Source organism: Dendropsophus ebraccatus, chromosome 13, assembly GCF_027789765.1.
Source record: "Dendropsophus ebraccatus isolate aDenEbr1 chromosome 13, aDenEbr1.pat, whole genome shotgun sequence".
Lineage (NCBI taxonomy): Eukaryota > Metazoa > Chordata > Amphibia > Anura > Hylidae > Dendropsophus > Dendropsophus ebraccatus.
In genome coordinates this window covers 67583039-67603172 of record NC_091466.1, presented here as the reverse complement: position 1 = coordinate 67603172, position 20134 = coordinate 67583039, and the positions used below count along the sequence as shown (strand labels likewise).

General features: G+C 42.5%; 1 protein-coding gene across 4 annotated transcripts in view; it reads right to left on the bottom strand.

The window, feature by feature from the left end:
• Window positions 1–20134, bottom strand: part of WDR25 (WD repeat domain 25) — a 72566-nt gene that overhangs the window by 5649 nt on the left and 46783 nt on the right. For all 4 annotated transcript variants that reach the window (XM_069950207.1, XM_069950206.1, XM_069950208.1 and 1 more), the window contains 2 exons: window positions 2904–3074; window positions 1312–1452 (listed from right to left, as the gene is read on the bottom strand). In XM_069950207.1, the coding sequence (XP_069806308.1) occupies window positions 1312–1452; window positions 2904–3074 (312 nt within the window). The remainder of the gene's footprint in view (window positions 1–1311; window positions 1453–2903; window positions 3075–20134) is intronic.

The following is a 20134-nucleotide window of genomic DNA, read 5'->3' as shown; positions in this document are numbered from 1 at the left end:
GGATAGCGGAATTAGACGCTATCGGCCCAAACGGGCTAAATGAAAGAAATGATTGGAGTGTTTTCCTGTAAGATTTTTTCCTTCATTAGATGTATCTTTTATTTGTTTATTACTTGCACTTTTGTTTTTTCTGTTTTTGACACATGTGTGTACTAATTGTATATAAGACACTCCTATTCCGGTAGTGACGTACTCTGAACTTGACAAAGCGCTGCGGCGTGAAACTGTTGTTACTGCAGAGACGTTCCCGCACCTATTCCACCCTTCCCCCTCCTCGGTATGATACGATATTAATAAACTACTGAAGAGTGCATCTGACCGGTGAGTGCATTGGATTATTTTCTTCCTGCTTATAACTACTATAATACTGCTCCTATATACAGGAATATAACTACTATAATACTGTTCCTATATACAAGAATATAACTACTATAATACTGCTCCCTATATACAAGAATATAACTACTATAATACTGCCTCCTATATACAAGAATATAACTACTATAATACTGCTCCTATATACAAGAATATAACTACTATAATACTGCTCCTATATACAAGAATATAACTACTATAATACTGCTCCTATATACAAGAATATAACTACTATAATACTGTTCCTATATACAGGAATATAACTACTATAATACTGCTCCTATATACAGGAATATAACTACTATAATACTGCCTCCTATATACAGGAATATAACTACTATAAAGGTTCAGGGAAGAAAAAGCTATGGTGAGCGCAATACCTTATCCAGACTCGTGCTGTTTGGGGGCGACCTTCTCCGCCGGCTGTGCTGGCCGGGTTCTGGTGTGGCATTTTTGGGTCTGGTTCTGTGATATGGGGGTCGCAGGGCCGTTCCATGGCCTCCCTTCCCTGGCTGTGCACGCCTGCGGGGGTGGTGGTCACTGACCGGCACAGTGTGGACTTAGTGTAGGGACCCATGTGTATCAGATACCTGCACGCGGTACATGGGGCAGTGTGGCTTGATCAATTCATACACAAAATTCTGATGTTTTTTATGCAGCCGAGAGGCACTAGTGTCAGCCATAGGTGTGAGGTGCAGTGCTCTTTTTCCTCCTGTATTGCATAACTACTATAATACTGCTCCTATATACAAGAATATAACTACTATAATACTGCTCCTATATTCAAGAATATAAGTACTATAATACTGCTCCTATGTATAAGAAAAGATCTACTATGATACTGCTCCTATATACAAGAATATACTATAATACTGCCCCCTATGCACAAGTATATAAGGGAAAGACTAGGAGAACACTGTGTAACAGGTCTATTACCTTGTGTCCTTCAAACCTCCTCTTCTTATTTATTTTGTATGGGCGCTGAGTGGAGAATATGGCTATGTAGTTTCCATTAGTCTGTGCTGCAAACACGCTCTCCTTGGGGTGCAGGGCGAGGCTGGGGCAGGTGTAGCGTTCCTAGAAGCAGAACAATGCACATTTATCATTGTGAGCAGCTCTCAGCATAAATACTAGGCAGAGTGTGTGCACTGCTGAAAGTGTCGCCAAGGCTAAAATATTGATGGCCTACTATATCCAGGAGTAGAAAAACATGTCTGCTTCCCTGCGGAAACAACGCCACTTTTATCCTTAAGGGGAATGGAGCCATGTGGCAATAACACTCATAACACAAATGGGGTGGTGTTTTGTTTGTTTGTTTTGTTTTTTAGAAAAAGGCAGCTATATTTTTCTAATTCTGGATAACCCTTTTAAGATAAGGTATCAGTATTGGTTTGGTTTAAAGCGACTCTGTACTCACAACGGGCCCCCAAAACCACTTGTACCGTCAATAGCTGCTTTTAATCCAAGTTCTGTCCTGGGGTCCGGTCGACAGGTGATGCAGTTAATGTCCTAAAAAACAACTTTTAAACTTGCAGCCCTGTGTCAGATTAGTGTTGCTTAGAGTTCCCTTGCCCTAGCCCTCTCCGTCCTCTTCATAATTAGAAATGCCACAGGCAGGATTTCTCTTATTCACCACTAAGGACGGGAGGACAGGAGGGACAGAGAGGCAGTGCAGGCCTAGGGCACAGGTACTCTAGGCCATGCCAGTTTGACACAGGGCTGCAAGTTTAAAAGTTGTTTTTTAGGACAATAACTGCATCACCTGCCGAATGGACCCCATCGGCTGCAGCTAAACTACAAGTCCCAGCATGCTGGATGTAGTAGGTAGTCCCACCAGTGAAAACAAAACCAGACTGAAGACTGCAGCTTTAGAGGCGCAGAACAGCTCAGAAATCAGAAATAAGCCTAAAGAAAAATAATGAAATAAAATCTCAGTTTCAAGCTCCAGCGATAAGATGAAAGTCAAGTGTGTCTCATTCTGTTCCTCACTTATGACAAGGGCCTGACGCATTCACATTTAATAAAATCTCATGAATTGCAATCAATAAATAACACTTGCACAGTATCGGGCGCGGCGCTGGCGGGACGGGGGAATATTAATAGGATCTACTGCAAGTGAGTGTTATTTTCCACATGGTAGACTTCATGTAGATGCTCATAATACCGAAGACTATCAAAGCTTCGTGGAGGCAGCTCTCAGCTCTGCGTGAAGACACATTTCTCAATTTTTAAGCTTTAGATATCTTTTTTTTCCATTTTTGTATTCAGAAAGTCCTTGAAAAGGCAGGTAAAATCTAGTAGTGAACATGCAACCTGGAATACAAAATAGAGAACCCCTCAACACCGCCTCTGCCAATTCGTTTCGTAATACATTTTTATATTGGCAGGTATTCTGATACAGAGCACCAAACCCTCTACAAAGATATAGCATTAAATCAAAGGGGAACTAAGGGTTTTTTTCTTTCATCCTGTTTTAATCCCCCATCACTGCTTAATAACTAGACAGAAAGTGTAGGTAAGAAACATACATGAAATATCTGATTGGAGACTTTGGCAGTAGTGGCGAAATCCCAGGCGATGATTGTGCGGTCAGCGGAGTCTCGGCTCACACAGTCCGTGGTACTGAGAAATTCTCTACCTTCAGCAAGGAATAGGAGGTCAAAGTGTTGCTGCACAGCTGCTCTGTATACATGGATTACCTATAAGATGAACAACAGGAAAGACTATTAACCAAAAAATCATACATTACACATGGATCATCATCAAGAATATAACTATTATAATACTGCTCCTATATACAAGAATATAACTGCTATAATACTGCCCCCTATATACAAGAATATAACTACTATAATACTGCTCCTACATACAAGAATATAACTACTATAATACTGCTCCTACATACAAGAATATAACTACTATAATACTGCTCCTACATACAAGAATATAACTACTATAATACTGCTCCTATATACAGGAATATAACTGCTATAATACTGCTCCTATATACAAGAATATAACTACTATAATACTGCTCCTATATACAAAAATATAACTACTATAATACTGCCCCTATATACAATAATATAACTACTATAATACTGCTCCTATATACAAGAATATAACTACTATAATACTGCCCCCTATATATAATACTATGCTATAATACTGCTCCTATATACAAGAATATAACTACTATAATACTGCTCCTATATACAAGAATATAACTACTATAATACTGCTCCTATATACAAGAATATAACTACTATAATACTGCCCCTATATACAAGAATATAACTACTATAATACTGCTCCTATATACAAGAATATAACTACTATAATACTGCTCCTATATACAGGAATATAACTACTATAATACTTCCCCTATATACAGGAATATAACTACTATAATACTGCCCCCTATATACAAGGATATAACTACTATAATACTGCTCCTATATACAAGAATATAACTACTATAATACTGCCCCCTATATACAAGGATATAACTACTATAATACTGCTCCTATATACAAGAATATAACTACTATAATACTGCCTCCTATATACAAGAATATTACTACTATATTAATGCTCCTATATACAAGAATATAACTACTATAATACTGCTCCTACATACAAGAATATAACTACTATAATACTGCTCCTATATACAAGAATATAACTACTATAATACTTCCCCTATATACAGGAATATAACTACTATAATACTGCCCCCTATATACAAGAATATAACTACTATAATACTGCTCCTATATACAGGAATATAACTGCTATAATACTGCCCCCTATATACAAGAATATAACTACTATAATACTGCTCCTATATACAAGAATATAACTGCTATAATACTGTTCCTATATACAAGATTATAAATACTATAATACTGTTCTTTATGTACAAGAATATAACTGTTAATAAAAGGCTTTTCTATAGGTGCCTCCAGTATTTCCATCAGTTTCCCTTTAAATGCTTCACATACACTAAATATTACAATGTATGTTGCACAAGTAACAGAAACCCAACATAATATGTCATGACCTGGCCCTGGGATCTGGCAGTAAAAATAACCTCCATATAATAGGCTGATGTAGCACGCTGTACCTACGCACTGTAAGGGGATGATGCTTGTAAGCAGTTCTTGTACACAGAAATAGCCTGATATTCTAGGGGACCAATTTCCGCTGCGCTCCCAGGTTCAGACACAATTAAATGGCACGTCCACCTGGTATATCTGGAAATAACTGCTGGGTTTTCGCCTCGGGAGGGAAACACAGAACACAAGCAGAAAATAATCCTCAAGAAAACAAGATTGCGGCTTATTGAGATGTTTCTCCTTAACAATAGCAATAATGCACCTGCTTAGGATATTACCCAGAATACACTGGGGCTCGCCCTGCTGGAGGACAATGCTCAGGTTTTACTGTTTTAATTAATTGTTTTTTACAATTTAATGGGAACTTTAAATGGAAATAAAAACGGGAAAAACCACAGGTAGCTTCCTTTATTATTACACAAACGATCAGGAAATCTTGTGCGAAATATTTTCATATTCGTTTTACCCCTATAGAGGGTAAGAGACATAAGGTGACAAGAGGCATTGCTGTCAGCCATGGCTGGGCATCTACTTCATTTACAGGAAAAGGCAATACTATCTGTGCCTATGTAATTTACAGGGAAAGGCAGGGAGACCGTAGTACTAGCCGTACCTATCTGCACTTACATCTTTTACAGGGAACGGCTTGAAGGCAAAGCTATCTGTGCATACATCATTTACAGGGAACAGCTAGAAGGCAGTACTATCTGTGCATACATCATTTACAGGGAACAGCTAGAAGGCAGTACTATCTGTGCATACATCATTTACAGGGTAAGACTTGGGGCAGTACTATCTGTGCATACATCATTTACAGGGAAAGACTTGGGGGCAGTACTATCTGTGCATACATCATTTACAGGGAAAGACTTGGGGGCAGTACTATCTGTGCCTACATCATTTACAGGGAAAGACTTGGGGGCAGTACTATCTGTGCCTACATAATTTACAGGAAATGGCTTGGAGGCAGTACTATCTGTGCCTACATCATTTACAGGGGAAGGCTTGGAGGCACTAATATGTGTTCCAGCACTACTTAAAGAGTTATAAAAACATGGCCAGTTTCTGCATAGACAGCATGGCTCTTGTCTCCAGTTTGGGTGAGGTTTTGCAGAGACAAAGGGGCCATTTACACTGGAAGATTATCTGACAGATTATCTGCCAAAGATTTGAAGCCAAAGCCAGGAATGGATTTGAAAAGAGGAGAAATCTCAGGCTTTCCTTTATGACCTGTTCTCTGTTTATAGTCCATTCCTGGCTTTGGCTTCAAATCTTTGGCAGATAATCTGTCAGATAATCTTTCTGTGTAAATGGACCCTAAGCTTAAAAGATCTTGCAAATGGATAAATGCTGTCTCTTCTCCACAAGTAACGTGCCAATAATATTCAATAAAAAACAGATATTGAGATAATATTATCACCTTGTCACTACAAACAGTGCAACGACATTGCCATAAGAAGCCCACAAGGGAATATATTTTTATTATTACTTATTTATTTTACTTTAATTTTTTTATTTTTTTTTTAGATAAGAAAGGAGGTAAAACTAAGAGACTTTAAAGTTTTGATGACTGTGAGCTGGAGATGGGATTGGAGACCCCTGTTTGAATAACAAATAAGATAAGGGTAGTAGGGGAGATCTGGTTCCGATTGAGGCGGGAGAGAGGACGGGGTGGTAGTGGCCTGGTTGGAGGGGGGGCTGAGCTGGGCGCTGCTGGAGTAGTCGAGGACCCATGAGGTTTGATTGTCTATGAAATATAATATTTTGTGTAAGGTTTGATATTATTTTAAAAGGAGGAAGAGATATAGAATATAAGGGGTAATGCGGAGGGCCGCAGGTGAAAAGTGAAAAGATAATCCTTTCTTGTTTTTTTTGTTGGGGGGGGGGGGGGGATAATAATTTAATTTCCTTTTTTTGTGTTTATTGTTTTTTTTGTATTTAACTGTGATATTGTGATTTTGTGATATAATTATGGGGGAAAAAAGGAAATGAAAATTTCTTTAAATAAAGATTAATAAAAAAAAAAAAAGAAGCCCACAAGGTGCATATGCTTAGTAAAATATAATAAGAATGCAACACAGCTGGATGTGGGGGGGGGGGGGATAACAGCTAGAGTAACGTCACATGATCGCATGGCCGTTCGCACTGCAGCCCGTAATTACACATCACAAGAAATTTATTCCGCTCCCAGGATCATCGGGATGGCTTCAGCCACCGCACTATGGATTTTAGATATATTTTAGGAAACATTTTGATGAGTTTTCCTGCTGTGATTTTTACAGACACAATCCAGTGAGTGCATCGCCACGCCACGGGGCTCCTGAATAATAATGCAAAGTTTACAGAAGTGGCTTCCGGATCAACGCCAAATCTGCTTTATTGTTTTGTATGTAAAACTACAGAGCCATAAAAAGTCCTCACCACCTTCTGGATGGTATCAGAGCAGAGGCCTAGCTACATGCACAGACCGCTAATAGAACCACATTCTGGACAGTTTTAGAGCGAAAGCCTACCTACAGGTACAGACCGGTAGTAGAACCACTTACTGGACGGTATCCGAGTGGCGGCCTAGCTACAGGGACAGACTAGTAATAGAACCATGTTCTGGATGGTATCAGATCGGAGGCCTAGCTACAGGCACAGACTAGTAATAGTACCATGTTCTGGATGGTATCAGATCGGAGGCCTAGCTACAAACACAGACCGGTAAAAGAACCACATTCTGGACAGTATTAGAGCAGAGGCCTAGCTACAGGCACAGACCACTAATAGAACCACATTCTGGACAGTATCAGATCGGAGGCCTAGCTACAGGCACTGACCAGTAGTAGAACCACATACTGGACGGTATTCGAGCGGAGGCCTAGCTACAGGCACAGACTAGTAATAGGACCATGTTCTGGACAGTATTAGAGCGAAGGCCTAGCTACAGGCACAGACCGCTAATAGAACCACGTTGTGGACGGTATCAGAGCGGAGGTCTATCTATGGGCACAGACCAGTAATAGAACCACTTTCTGGACAGTATCAGAGCTTAGGCCTATGTATGGGCACAGACCGGTAAAAGAACCACGTTCTGGACTGTATCAGAGCAGAAGCCTATCTACAGGTACAGACTGGTAATAGAACTATAACATTGAAAGGACTAATGTTATAGAAGTGCTGCACAAACTATTGCAAGAGGAATATACTAGGAGGCACGGCACTACCCCACCACCACCACAAAGATAGTAATGGCCAATCTGGCTCACCTGGACATGGTTCTGAGATCTACTGTGCTCTGCAACCAACAAAGTGTAGTCCTTGAATAACGGCACTGTAAGAATGAAAGTAGTTCGGCACTCGTATGCGATCCAAAGTATGATTTATTTAGCCATACAGGACAGAGATGTTGCACAGAAAGGCGACGATCGTTTCACGCACAAACGCGCTTTGTCAAAGCCTATACGTCATATCCTTCACCTGAACTTTATACAGAGACCTCTTAAAGTTACATACACCCAAATAAGTGTGAAGATTATGAACTATATACAAAATACAAAAAATGTGATACATATGAAAACAGAGAGTATGCAAATCTCTAGGAGAGCATTCCAGTACAACAAATAAATTTATTATTATGTAACTATGTTTATATCTGAACGTTCATTTAAGCCCAATGGGCCCAAGGCTTCTGTCTTTATGATTAGTTCCATTTCTTTACGCAGCAGTAGTTTATGTTGGTCCCCTCCATGTCCTGAAGGTTCCACTCTAAGTAGTCCCAAAAATTTAATGTGTGATGCATCACCTGAGTGTGTAGTACGCATATGGTTAATGAGGCGTGGGCAACCCTTGCCTGTTCTGATAGATCTCTGGTGCTCCACGAATCTTTTACACATAGGTCTGATTGTCTTTCCTATGTAAAAGAAACCACAGCCACATATTATTGCATATACTACGTAGGGTGTTCTACATGTGATGAATCCTTTTACTTTTATTTCCAATCCTCCCAAACGTACCCATTTCACATTATGTAGAAAAGCGCATTGATTACAATGTCCACACTTGTGGTTTCCTGATGGAGATTGTTTATTGAGCCAGTTCACACTACCAGATTTTTCTCTCTCTAAGCGGCCCTGGACTAATTGGTCACATAAATTCGTGCACCTTTTAAACGTTACCAAGGGGCGCTCCTGTGTGAACTGGCTCAATATATCATCATTCTGCAAAATATGCCAATTCCAATTTAAAACTGTCCGTACTATTTGATTCATGGGGCTATGTTTAAAACTAAAAATGCATCTACGAGTTTTTTTGTGTCTTGATGGTTTGTTTATAAGCTGATGTCTAGTAAGATTTCTTGCTTTAATGAGGGCTTTATTCACACACTCTAAAGGATAACCTCTAGTGAGTAACCTAGTACTAAGTTCTTGAGCCTGTGATTCAAACTGGGCATCTGTATTATTGATTCTCCTAATACGTACGAACTGCCCGTACGGTACCGCGTCCTTGACGTGTCTAGGGTGGTAGCTATCGTATCGCAGCAATGAATTGGTGGCTGTAGGTTTTCTGTAGCTGCTGATACATAGGGAATTATCCACCACCTCCAGACTAACGTCAAGGAAATCCAATTTTTGTCCTCCAAATACGTGGGTAAATCGCATATTGTATGAATTATCGTTCATGTACTCAAGAAACTGTAAAAAGCGAGATTCGTCCCCCGACCAGACAATTAAAATATCGTCTATGTATCTATAGCTACCACCCTAGACACGTCAAGGACGCGGTACCGTACGGGCAGTTCGTACGTATTAGGAGAATCAATAATACAGATGCCCAGTTTGAATCACAGGCTCAAGAACTTAGTACTAGGTTACTCACTAGAGGTTATCCTTTAGAGTGTGTGAATAAAGCCCTCATTAAAGCAAGAAATCTTACTAGACAACAGCTTATAAACAAACCATCAAGACACAAAAAAACTCGTAGATGCGTTTTTAGTTTTAAACATAGCCCCATGAATCAAATAGTACGGACAGTTTTAAATAGGAATTGGCATATTTTGCAGAATGATGATATATTGAGCCAGTTCACACAGGAGCGCCCCTTGGTAACGTTTAAAAGGTGCACGAATTTACGTGACCAATTAGTCCAGGGCCGCTTAGAGAGAGAAAAATCTGGTAGTGTGAACTGGCTCAATAAACAATCTCCATCAGGAAACCACAAGTGTGGACATTGTAATCAATGCGCTTTTCTACATAATGTGAAATGGGTACGTTTGGGAGGATTGGAAATAAAAGTAAAAGGATTCATCACATGTAGAACACCCTAAGTAGTATATGCAATAATATGTGGCTGTGGTTTCTTTTACATAGGAAAGACAATCAGACCTATGTGTAAAAGATTCGTGGAGCACCAGAGATCTATCAGAACAGGCAAGGGTTGCCCACGCCTCATTAACCATATGCGTACTACACACTCTTGGGACTTTTTGGGACTACTTAGAGTGGAACCTTCAGGACATGGAGGGGACCAACATAAACTACTGCTGCGTAAAGAAATGGAACTAATCATAAAGACAGAAGCCTTGGGCCCATTGGGCTTAAATGAACGTTCAGATATAAACATAGTTACATAATAATAAATGTATTTGTTGTACTGGAATGCTCTCCTAGAGATTTGCATACTCTCTGTTTTCATATGTATCACATTTTTTGTATTTTGTATATAGTTCATAATCTTCACACTTATTTGGGTGTATGTAACTTTAAGAGGTCTCTGTATAAAGTTCAGGTGAAGGATATGACGTATAGGCTTTGACAAAGCGCGTTTGTGCGTGAAACGATCGTCGCCTTTCTGTGCAACATCTCTGTCCTGTATGGCTAAATAAATCCTACTTTGGATCGCATACGAGTGCCGCACTACTTTCATTCTTACAGTGCCGCTGCACAAACTATCCTGGTTGAGTCGAGGGTTTATGTTATACTAAACACATACGTGTTTCGAGGAAGAATAGTCCTCTTCATCAGGTCCATCATAGGGGAACTGGTCACTGTGGCTATAATGTAATACTGCAGCAGTAACACAGGGATCACTGTCACTACTCTTAACGTCCAAGGAGTCAAGGACATAAAGAGCAGTACATAATAACAATTCCATCTGCATATGGTAAATAGGTGCTGTCAGGCACTCCCTAAGCAATGTGTGTAGCATTTATCGGCCACATACATGAAAGTATAGACTGGGCATTGCCAAAGTTAGACTATATTTTCACAGCACGATAAATGCATAATTGTACCCCATGCCACGTGCATGAAAGCGGTCACAGCAAGCATGTAATGTGCTCCACATCCACCAACAAGGTGCACCCCCTGATGCCAGCAATACTGTAACACTCATTGTCGGGAACAGATGAAATTTCATCTATAGGTAACATGATGGTAGGGCTGGGTGATGTGGCCAAAAAATTACAATAGGTGTAGTAGTAGAGGCATAGTTGATGAGGGTTGTAGAAATAGCAGTAGTAGCAATAGTAGTGGGAGTAGTATCGGGAATGGGAGTGTCGGGAGTGGGAGTAGAAGTAGCAATAGTAGTTGGAGTAGTAGTATCAGGAGTGGTAGTAGTAGCAATAGTAGTTGGAGTAGTAGTATCAGGAGTGGTAGTAGTAGCAATAGTAGTTGGAGTAGTAGTATCAGGAGTGGTAGTAGTAGCAATAGTAGTTGGAGTAGTAGTATTTGTGGGAGTGGTAGTATTAGTTACTAGGTAGGCATAGTGTGGGAGGGGCGGGGTACTGTGCCAATTCCTCACCTGCTCTCCGGCCACCTGGGTCTTTCCTGCCCTGGGGGCTCCTCAGTGCCCGGGCACTGCTGCTCCTCCTGGATCTCTAACAGGCGGCGATCTCCTCGGTGCGGGCAGGTGGCAGTGGCAATCAGGGGGCGCTCTGACCTTCAGGAGGAGCAGTTTACCACTCCTGGTCAGACTCCTTTTTCAAGCTGGAGGCAGCCAGTAACCGTACGCCCAGGCCCCGCGCACCACTGCTCCCCCTGCCGGTCAGAGCACACTTTTTTTTTTTTAATCGAATTTACAATTTTTAATAAAATCAAATCGATTCTCAAATTCTGAACAAATTAATCAAATTCATTTCATTAATCATCCAGCCCTACATGATTGAACAGTTTTTTTTATTTGCTGCAGGATCCTATGGAGTAAACGTTCTTCAGATTACCCATGTTATAGCAGCCACTCAGAAATAACTGGAATGTAACCCATATACTTACTGCCCTAAGGGACCGAGCCAGTAACACTGCTACCTGCACACCAGAGCAGCAATTTCTACATTACCGCAGATAAATGGCCGCTATTCCCTGGTTATATTTGGATTGCATGCTAATATTTGCTTCTCGCAGCCCCCAGGTTGTTACCGGAGAACGTGATGTCTCCGGCTTTACACTATATTTAGAATACATTGCTGCTCTTGCTGCCTTTTCCCCCCCTGTTTTGCCCATGCTGAGCATAGAAGATGCCTTTGTAGAGATGAAAGCGTCTCTTCTCGGGAATACCTTGTTCTCTGATATGTCACCGAGAGGCGGCTGCTGGGAAGGTTAAGCAAAACGCTCGCCCCTCTGATGTGAAGACTCTGATTGCAGACAACTTCTCCGGCTCCCTACATCGGCCTTGTATTACTGACAATGTGATGCAATCAGACAGACGGTGAATATATACTCTACATAGTTTCCCCAAACCTGTTGGGGAACTACAAGTCCCAGCATGCCCAGACAGCCAGCATGCTGGGATCTGTAGTCTTGAAACAGCTGGAGAGCTACAGTTTGGAGAGCGCTGTTCCATAGTGACAACCAGTTTGGCCTCCATATGACACTATGGTTTTATATGTGGAGTCTCACCCAGCTTATGTTTCCATTCACTGACCTAAAAACTGACCTGAAAACAGACCTTAAAGGGGTTATCCATTTACATAATCATCCCCCTTCTGAAGACTAACAATTCCTTTCATACTTGTTTTTACCTTTTCTGTCTCCTTCCCCCAGTTCTGAGCTGCTGCTTTTGCTGGAGACACAGAAAACTGTGTGTGTACTGTTCTCTCCGCCTTCCCCTTCCCTTCCGAGAGGGCTTATTTAAACAGCTCCCTGACCGGCTGTCTCTGCACTCTGTAATGATGGCAGGAAAAAAGGGGTATTCCATTCAAAAAAAAATTTTCATTCATTGCTGCCCATGGTGAGACCAACAGTTCATTCCATACTTTTTTGTCCACCCGCCCTCCCTTCTGAGACGGCTGATGTAAACAAGTCCCTGGCAAGCTGTATCTTCAACTGTGAAGCTTCTTTGTAATACTGGCAGGGTTATTCTGAGGTCAAGTTGCTAATGTACTTACTGTGATTAACCCCCCCCGTGCAGCAGGTGTATACAGTGTAAGGAACGCCTGGAAAACTGGGATACAGCCTTTGGCATTGGCTGTATCCCAGTTTTCTAGGCGTTCCTTACGCTGTATCCACCCGCTGCATGGAGCGGGCAGACAGCGGGAATCAGACGCCGAGATTTCTGGTTTCTACGAACCAGAAATCCGGCAAGTTCGCTCATCTCTATTGTTTACATCAGCTGTCTCAGAGGGGAGGGAGAGGAGGGGGAGACAGAGAGAAAAACTCACACACAGATTTTTGCAGCAGCTCAGAACTGGGGGAAGGAGACAGAAAAGGTAATGACATGTATGGACTGAATTGTAAGTCTCCACGAGGGGGGGGGATTCCACATTTATTTTACCTAACAAGATAACCCCTTTAAAGGAAAACTAGCAGCAGGATAAATGCATCTAATCTGCTGTTATGTCCCTATATCGCATGGGGGTGGGGGTACAGATGAAAGCTGTTTCCTTACCTTCATCCATGGTGCTGTTTTCATTAATTTGTAGTTTATTAACTATGTAAATGAGGAAGTTCGGTGCAATGGTGCATGCCGTCATAGAAGCAGAATAGCTATAGGGGCCTACTGGTGGTCAGCAAGCAAAATGCTCAAAGATTATTCTTGGGGACTTGAATTGCAAGAGCAAAACAGAAAAAAAAAACATATGAGCCACGTGACCAACGCAAAAAAGGTTCCAGCAGTCAAACCCCCACTAACTCTATGGGCACCACCATCCACACGGATTTCCCACATTTTTACATACAATACATTTGTGTTTCATTGTTATTTGATGTCACCAAATAATTTATTGGACGCTTATTGATCCTGCAGTACCCAGAGGTCAATGGTTTTGCGGTGTAGCACCGAGCTGAAGGTTCACAAGCGAGGGACGTCAGCTGTGTAATCGGAAGTGTCACGGTTCATGAACCAGAATGTGACAATGTATATTGTTTATGTAGCCTGTTTACTACAGATATGAGCGCCACCAATTGATTTGAAGGAGAAGTCCAGGGACTTTTAAAATTTAGCAGCAGGTGGGGGGTGGGCGACAACTACATAGTAAACAAGTGTTACCTTTTCTCGTACCCCTGATGTGCCGCATCACAGGCTCCAGAATCCCGGGCGGAACTCATGCACCCCCTCGTGTCATCAGGGGGGAGATGCCTGACCTGGCTGATGGATGCCCTATCAGCCAATCAGTGATAGCAGCGGTTTCCCTCTCCAGTCATTGATTGACCAAGCGGGCAATCCTTCTGATTGGCAACTAGTCATCTAGGCGGGGAGCCATCTGTCGCTAGTCACAGCTCTCTGTCAGCATGCAGTGCAGGGATGATTTACTGGCAGAGAGACCCACTAGTGACCAATCAGAGCTTTGACTAGTCACAGACGGCTGCCCACCCAGACGACTAGTTGCCGCCCCTCTCCTGACCTCACATGGCCACAAGGGGGGGCCATACTGTAATGAACCATTCATCAGTATTACCACTCAAGGACAGCAAACAGAGAGCTTAAAAACACAAAGGTATAATAGAAAATAAATAGAGGGAAAATAATATAGCATAAAACTTTATGGATCCCAGATTAAAGGATGGTTCCCACGCTGGTGCAAAACTACAACTTCCAGCATGCTCAGACAACTGTATAGGCATGCTTGGGGGTGTAATTTCGTAACAGCTGGAGAGCCACAGGTAGAAGACCTCCGACATCTAGAAGTTACCCGGCTCTCCTCTCTGTCAGGACATTTTACAGATGTCTCGATGAGATGTGACTCACACGGGCAGAGAATTAACTCTCCGCACCGTATTCTGTAAATTTTAATGGCAAATTTGATGACTGTGACAGATGGAAGAGGGGAGAGAATAAGGTCAAAATGATGGCTGGCAGGGGCGACCGTGGGCTCATGAGAAGAAACAATTACCGCACACGACTTAACCCCGGCACAAGAGGATTCGGTAACCGGCCCTAATGTGCACAAAATGTTACTATGGAAACTAAGGATTTGGTACTCGCCTTTGTAAACCGGCATCTGGATTTTGTGATTTACATTCACTGCATTGTTATCGAGCCGATGATGAGTACATCAAACTTCCCAAAAGAAAAACACTAGATACCCATCATCCTATAGGCGGCAATGGCACAGGCTTTCCTGCACCCGAGGCAGAGATTCAATTTTCTGCCCTAGCTGGGTATCTAATTACCCGGGGGCACCTGCCCCACCTGTTACCTCCACAACAAGATGGATTTTGCAGCTGCAGATGCCCACAAATGTAAAGATGGGGACTGGGAACGGCTGGAGAACAGTGCCTAATGCTGCACCTCCTGGCATCTGTGTAGATACTGTATGTTTGGGTCACCGATACAGAGTCTATATTAGAAAGATGCCCAATAATAGAGGACTGGACTCTTAACATGAGGACTGGCCAATGGGTATGCCCTGAACATACATGGGTAAATCCACAGCTTCGCTTTCAGCTTAGAAGAAGGCAGAAAAGAGTTTCATGAGTTCAGTGCTTCTGAGTAAGAAAAGTCCGACATCTGTACTCGCTATATAACAGAGCCGCGATGACCAGGCAAACGTCTAGACTATTGACATTAAAATGAGGACTGTGGACGCTAATACCAGCTGGAAATGTATGGGGGTAAATATACAGCTTTGATGAAAGTCTACAGAAAGGCAGATGAGATTTTCAGGGGTTCAGTGCTTCTGAACAATATATGTCCAATGTATATGCTAAATAGGTTACATAGCTATAATGACCAGACGAACATGAGGACTGCAAGAAATGGGCTTCTAAAATTATACCAATTGTGAGTGTATACGTGTAAATCTATAGCTTCACTAAAAGTCTTTCAGGGGTTCAGTGCTTCTGAGCAAGATATGTCCAACATTTATATTCGCTACATGACCGAGATTTCTGATTCTAAGAAATCACAATCTATTACTAGGCAGAAGAAAATATCAGGAGTTCAGAGCTTCAGAGCAATGTATGTCCAATCCAATACCTCTGCTCATTAGGCGACATAGCTGCAATGACCAAACAGATGATCGTGAAGACTGCAGGAAATGGGCTTCTAATATAATACCATCTGTTAATACACACAGAAAAATATATAGCTGTTTTGACAGAAGGCAGAACAGGATGTCAATAGTTCACAGCTTCTGGGCAACTCACATCCAACATCTATACTCACTATGTGATTAACATAGAATGGCCACCAACATGTATACTTTACCCCACCGCCTAACCTCACTCCTTCTAGTGTCCATCTAGTGAGTGATGTCCCATGATGCTTTGCCAATGGATAACATGGGGGGGTGACCAGATTTCATCTAAAAAAAAAAAACCCTATAAAATCGTTTAAAATTGTTAGCAAGTTACCAGTGAAGGACAGATGTCTGTGTAGGAGAGGCCTCAGGATGCGCAATGTGCAGCTGCATGCATGGCACAGGCAATGTGCTACCCAGTGTACTCGTGGATTGACCCCCATACATTCTGCTTGATATTTTATTATGCAGAAACCTGCAAGATACAACATTGTCTGGTCAGCATTGACCAATGTTCATTAATCTGTGGCTCTTCAGCTGTCACAGGATGATGGGAGTTGTAGTTTTGCAACAGCTGGAGAGTCACACGTTCGAGAACACCGATATAGACACCTGTAATACTAGAGTGATATAGAATGCTATAGAGACATGAAATCAATTAATAGGGTTGTTCTCTACCCGGGGGAGACAGTGGTGGCACATCACATATTGCTTGTTACAGAGGGAGAGGTGGAAGAGGCCGACAAAACTATAAAGACAGTAACAGGTGGCAGCTGCTTCAGTTATGGCGCCACAGTGTGCACTGAGAGACAACAATTCATATAGACATCTGGCAGATCAGAGGTTACAGACAATAGAAACCGTGACAGAGGAAATAAGATGGAAGCAACTGCATGTGTATTAATATTTAATGCCTTTACCCCGTTTAGACAAGTTCAGTCCATATATTAGAGGGTCCAATGGGCATAAACTGGTCAGGTGTGAGGTTCTGCTGCTGGCGCCCCCTGCTGCAAGGAGAAACTTTCTGTTCAGTTTGTCTTTCTTAAGAAGTGGTTGGGCTATTATTATAGTGAGACAAACCTGGAAAAAGATGAGCACAACCTATAGAGGACTAAGTTTTCCTAAATCCTTAGTCATGTGTGGTCAGTAGAGGTTGCCCAGACCACCACTTTGGAGACCTTACAGCTATGGCCTCTATCTAAGAGCCCTTTAACATGGGAGGAGTATCTGCAGTGAGAGTTGCTAGAAACACTCCTTTGGCCAATAATCAGCCCATGTAAAGCTGTCTGTGATCAGCCGAGGAGCGGGAATAAGACGCTAATCCCTAAACTAATCCCAATTTTTGGGCAGCCATATAAATAATTGTTTACTGATAAGTGGTCGATCGCAATGTATTTAAATAGTCGCACAAAATGATACGGGGTTCGTTCGTGCGGCCCGGCCGCTCAGTCAGTTTTGCGCGAAGGAACTACAAGCAAGCGCTGATCGGACGTCCGAAGATTAACAGGTATAAAGGGACCTTAAAGGGGTTGTCTGGGATTTTTTAATAAACTAGCATTGCATTGACTTCTGTGGGTGTTTCATGTTCTGTATCCACTTTCATTTTTTATTTAGAGCGCCTATTGTGTTGTCAGGCTCAGTCACATGGCACTCTGCCTGTGTTTTCTTTACTTCCTGTGATGTCAAGCTCTAGTAAGACAACCTCTTTAAAGGGGTATTCCACCCAAAAGCTATAAAATGAAGTCATCAATGAAATAGAAACCTATTACAAACAAACTTAGACTATAGGTAGGAATTCAACAGGGTAAAATTTTATTAAGTGGAGTACCCTGGTCTAGTTCTTCAAATGAGGTTTAAGGCCCCCAACATCCTTCTCTCCAACTAGTGACAAGAAAGGGTATGTGTACACCAGGGCTGTGGAGTCGGAGTCGTGGAGTCAGAGTCGGAGTTAGTTTTGGCTGGAGTTGGAGTCGGAAAAAATGTACCGACTCAAACTCCAATCTTAGAACAATTTAGAATTGAGTTTTGATATGAATTTAATAAGTTTTGCTCACCAATATATATTATGCCCCTATTACACAAGGGTGGTCGGGGAAAAGTTGTCGGTCACTATTTGGCAGTTTGTTTCTGAGTTGGAAGAGTCCATTGTGTGGGGGGAGATCTGTGCTGTTCTCTTCCTGGATGCTGGATGACTGTATATGAGCAGCAGTGTAATATAGAGATATCCTGTGTAATATAGAGGAGGAGAAGACATAAGTAGTGTAGCAGTAACCTCTGTTCTCAATGTGATGTTTTTCTTCAGTGTTCTGTGGCTGCAGTTGTGCGTGTATGCTATGGCTGCAGCAGGCTGTGTGTGTGTATGCTATGGCTGCAGCAGGCTGTGTGTGTGTGTGTGTGCTATGTCTGCAGCAGGCTGTGTGTGTGTGTGCTATGGCATGCCCCCACACCCACAGTGACCCCTCTATATCACTATGGCTGACCCCTCTATATCACTATGTGTGACCCGTGTGTGTGTGCGCGCTATGGCTGCAGCAGGCTGTGTGTGTGTATGCTATGGCTGCAGCAGGCGGTGTGTATGTGTGCTATGGCTGCAGCAGCCTGTGTGTGTGCTATGGCTGCAGCAGGCTGTGTGTGTGTGTGTGTGTGTGTATGCTATGGCTGCAGCAGGCTGTGTGTATGTGTGCTATGGCTGCAGCAGGCTGTGTGTATGTGTGCTATGGCTGCAGAAGGCTGGGTGTGTATGCTATGGCTGCAGAAGGCTGGGTGTGTATGCTATGGCTGCAGCAGGCTGTGTGTATGCTATGGCTGTAGCAGGTTGTGTGTGTGTGTGCTATGGCGTGCCCCCACACCCACAGTGACCCCTCTATATCACTATGGCTGATCCCTCTATACAGTGTCGGACTGGGCCACCGGAGAATCCTCCGATGGGCCCCTCCCCCACTCCCACTGCCTGTCCAGCAGCTGGGGCCCCCAGACAGCCATAGGATGATGCTGCCTGTCCTCAGTGGGCCCCAGCTGCAGCAGGATAAATACAGTGAGTCCAAGAAGTATTTGATCCCTTGCTGATTTTCTTTGTTTGCCCACTAATAAAGACATGTCATTCTATACTTTTAATGGTAGATGTATTCTTACATGGAGAGACAGAATATTAAAAAGAAAATCCAGAAAATAAATCTAAGGAATATATATATTAATTGATTTGTATTTCATGGAGTGAAATAAGTATTTGATCCCTTAGTATTCATTAGCAGTTCTGGCTTTTACAGACCAGTTAGACACTTCCAATCAACTTTTTACCTGACCTGAAGCCACCTGTTCTCACTAATCACTTGTGTGAAAAACAACTGTCCACAGAATCAAACAGATCACACAGATTTCAAGTCTCCAACATGGGTAAAACCAAAGAGCTGTCACAGCACCTCAGAGTCAGAATTGTTGACCTTCACAAAGCTGGAATGGGCTACAAAAAGATTAGTAAGGTGTTGGATGTGAAAGTAACAACTATTGGTGCAATTATCAGAAAGTTTAAAGAGTATAACATGACAATCAACAGACCTCGGCCCGGTGCTCCAAAGAAGATTTCGCCTCGTGGGGTGGCAATGATGCTGAGAACAGTCAGAAATCGTCCTGCAACCACTCGGCAGGAGTTAGCAAATGACCTGAAGGCAGCTGGGACCACAGTTTGCAAGGAAACAATTGGCAACACTTTGCGCAACAATGGATTCACATCCTGCAGTGCCCGAAAGGTACCCCTGCTGAAGAGAGCACATGTGGAGGCGCGCCTCAAGTATGCCAATAAGCATTTGAAAGATGAACCAAGTTATTGGGAGAAGGTTTTGTGGTCAGATGAGACCAAAATTGAACTTTTTGGCCTCAACTCCACCCGCCATGTGTGGAGGAAGAAAAATGCTGCCTATGACCCCAAGAACACTGTGCCCACCGTCAAGCATGGAGGTGGAAGCATAATGGTACAGGGCTACTTCACCGCATCACTGGGAAGATGGATGGAGCCATGTACCGCACAATCCTGAGGGACAACCTCCTCCCCTCTGCCAGGGTTCTGAAAATGGGCCGTGGTTGGGTCTTCCAACATGATAACGACCCTAAACATACAGCAAAGGCAACAAAGGATTGGCTCAAGAAAAATCACATTAAGGTCATGGAGTTGCCCAGCCAGTCGCCAGACCTCAATCCGATCGAAAAT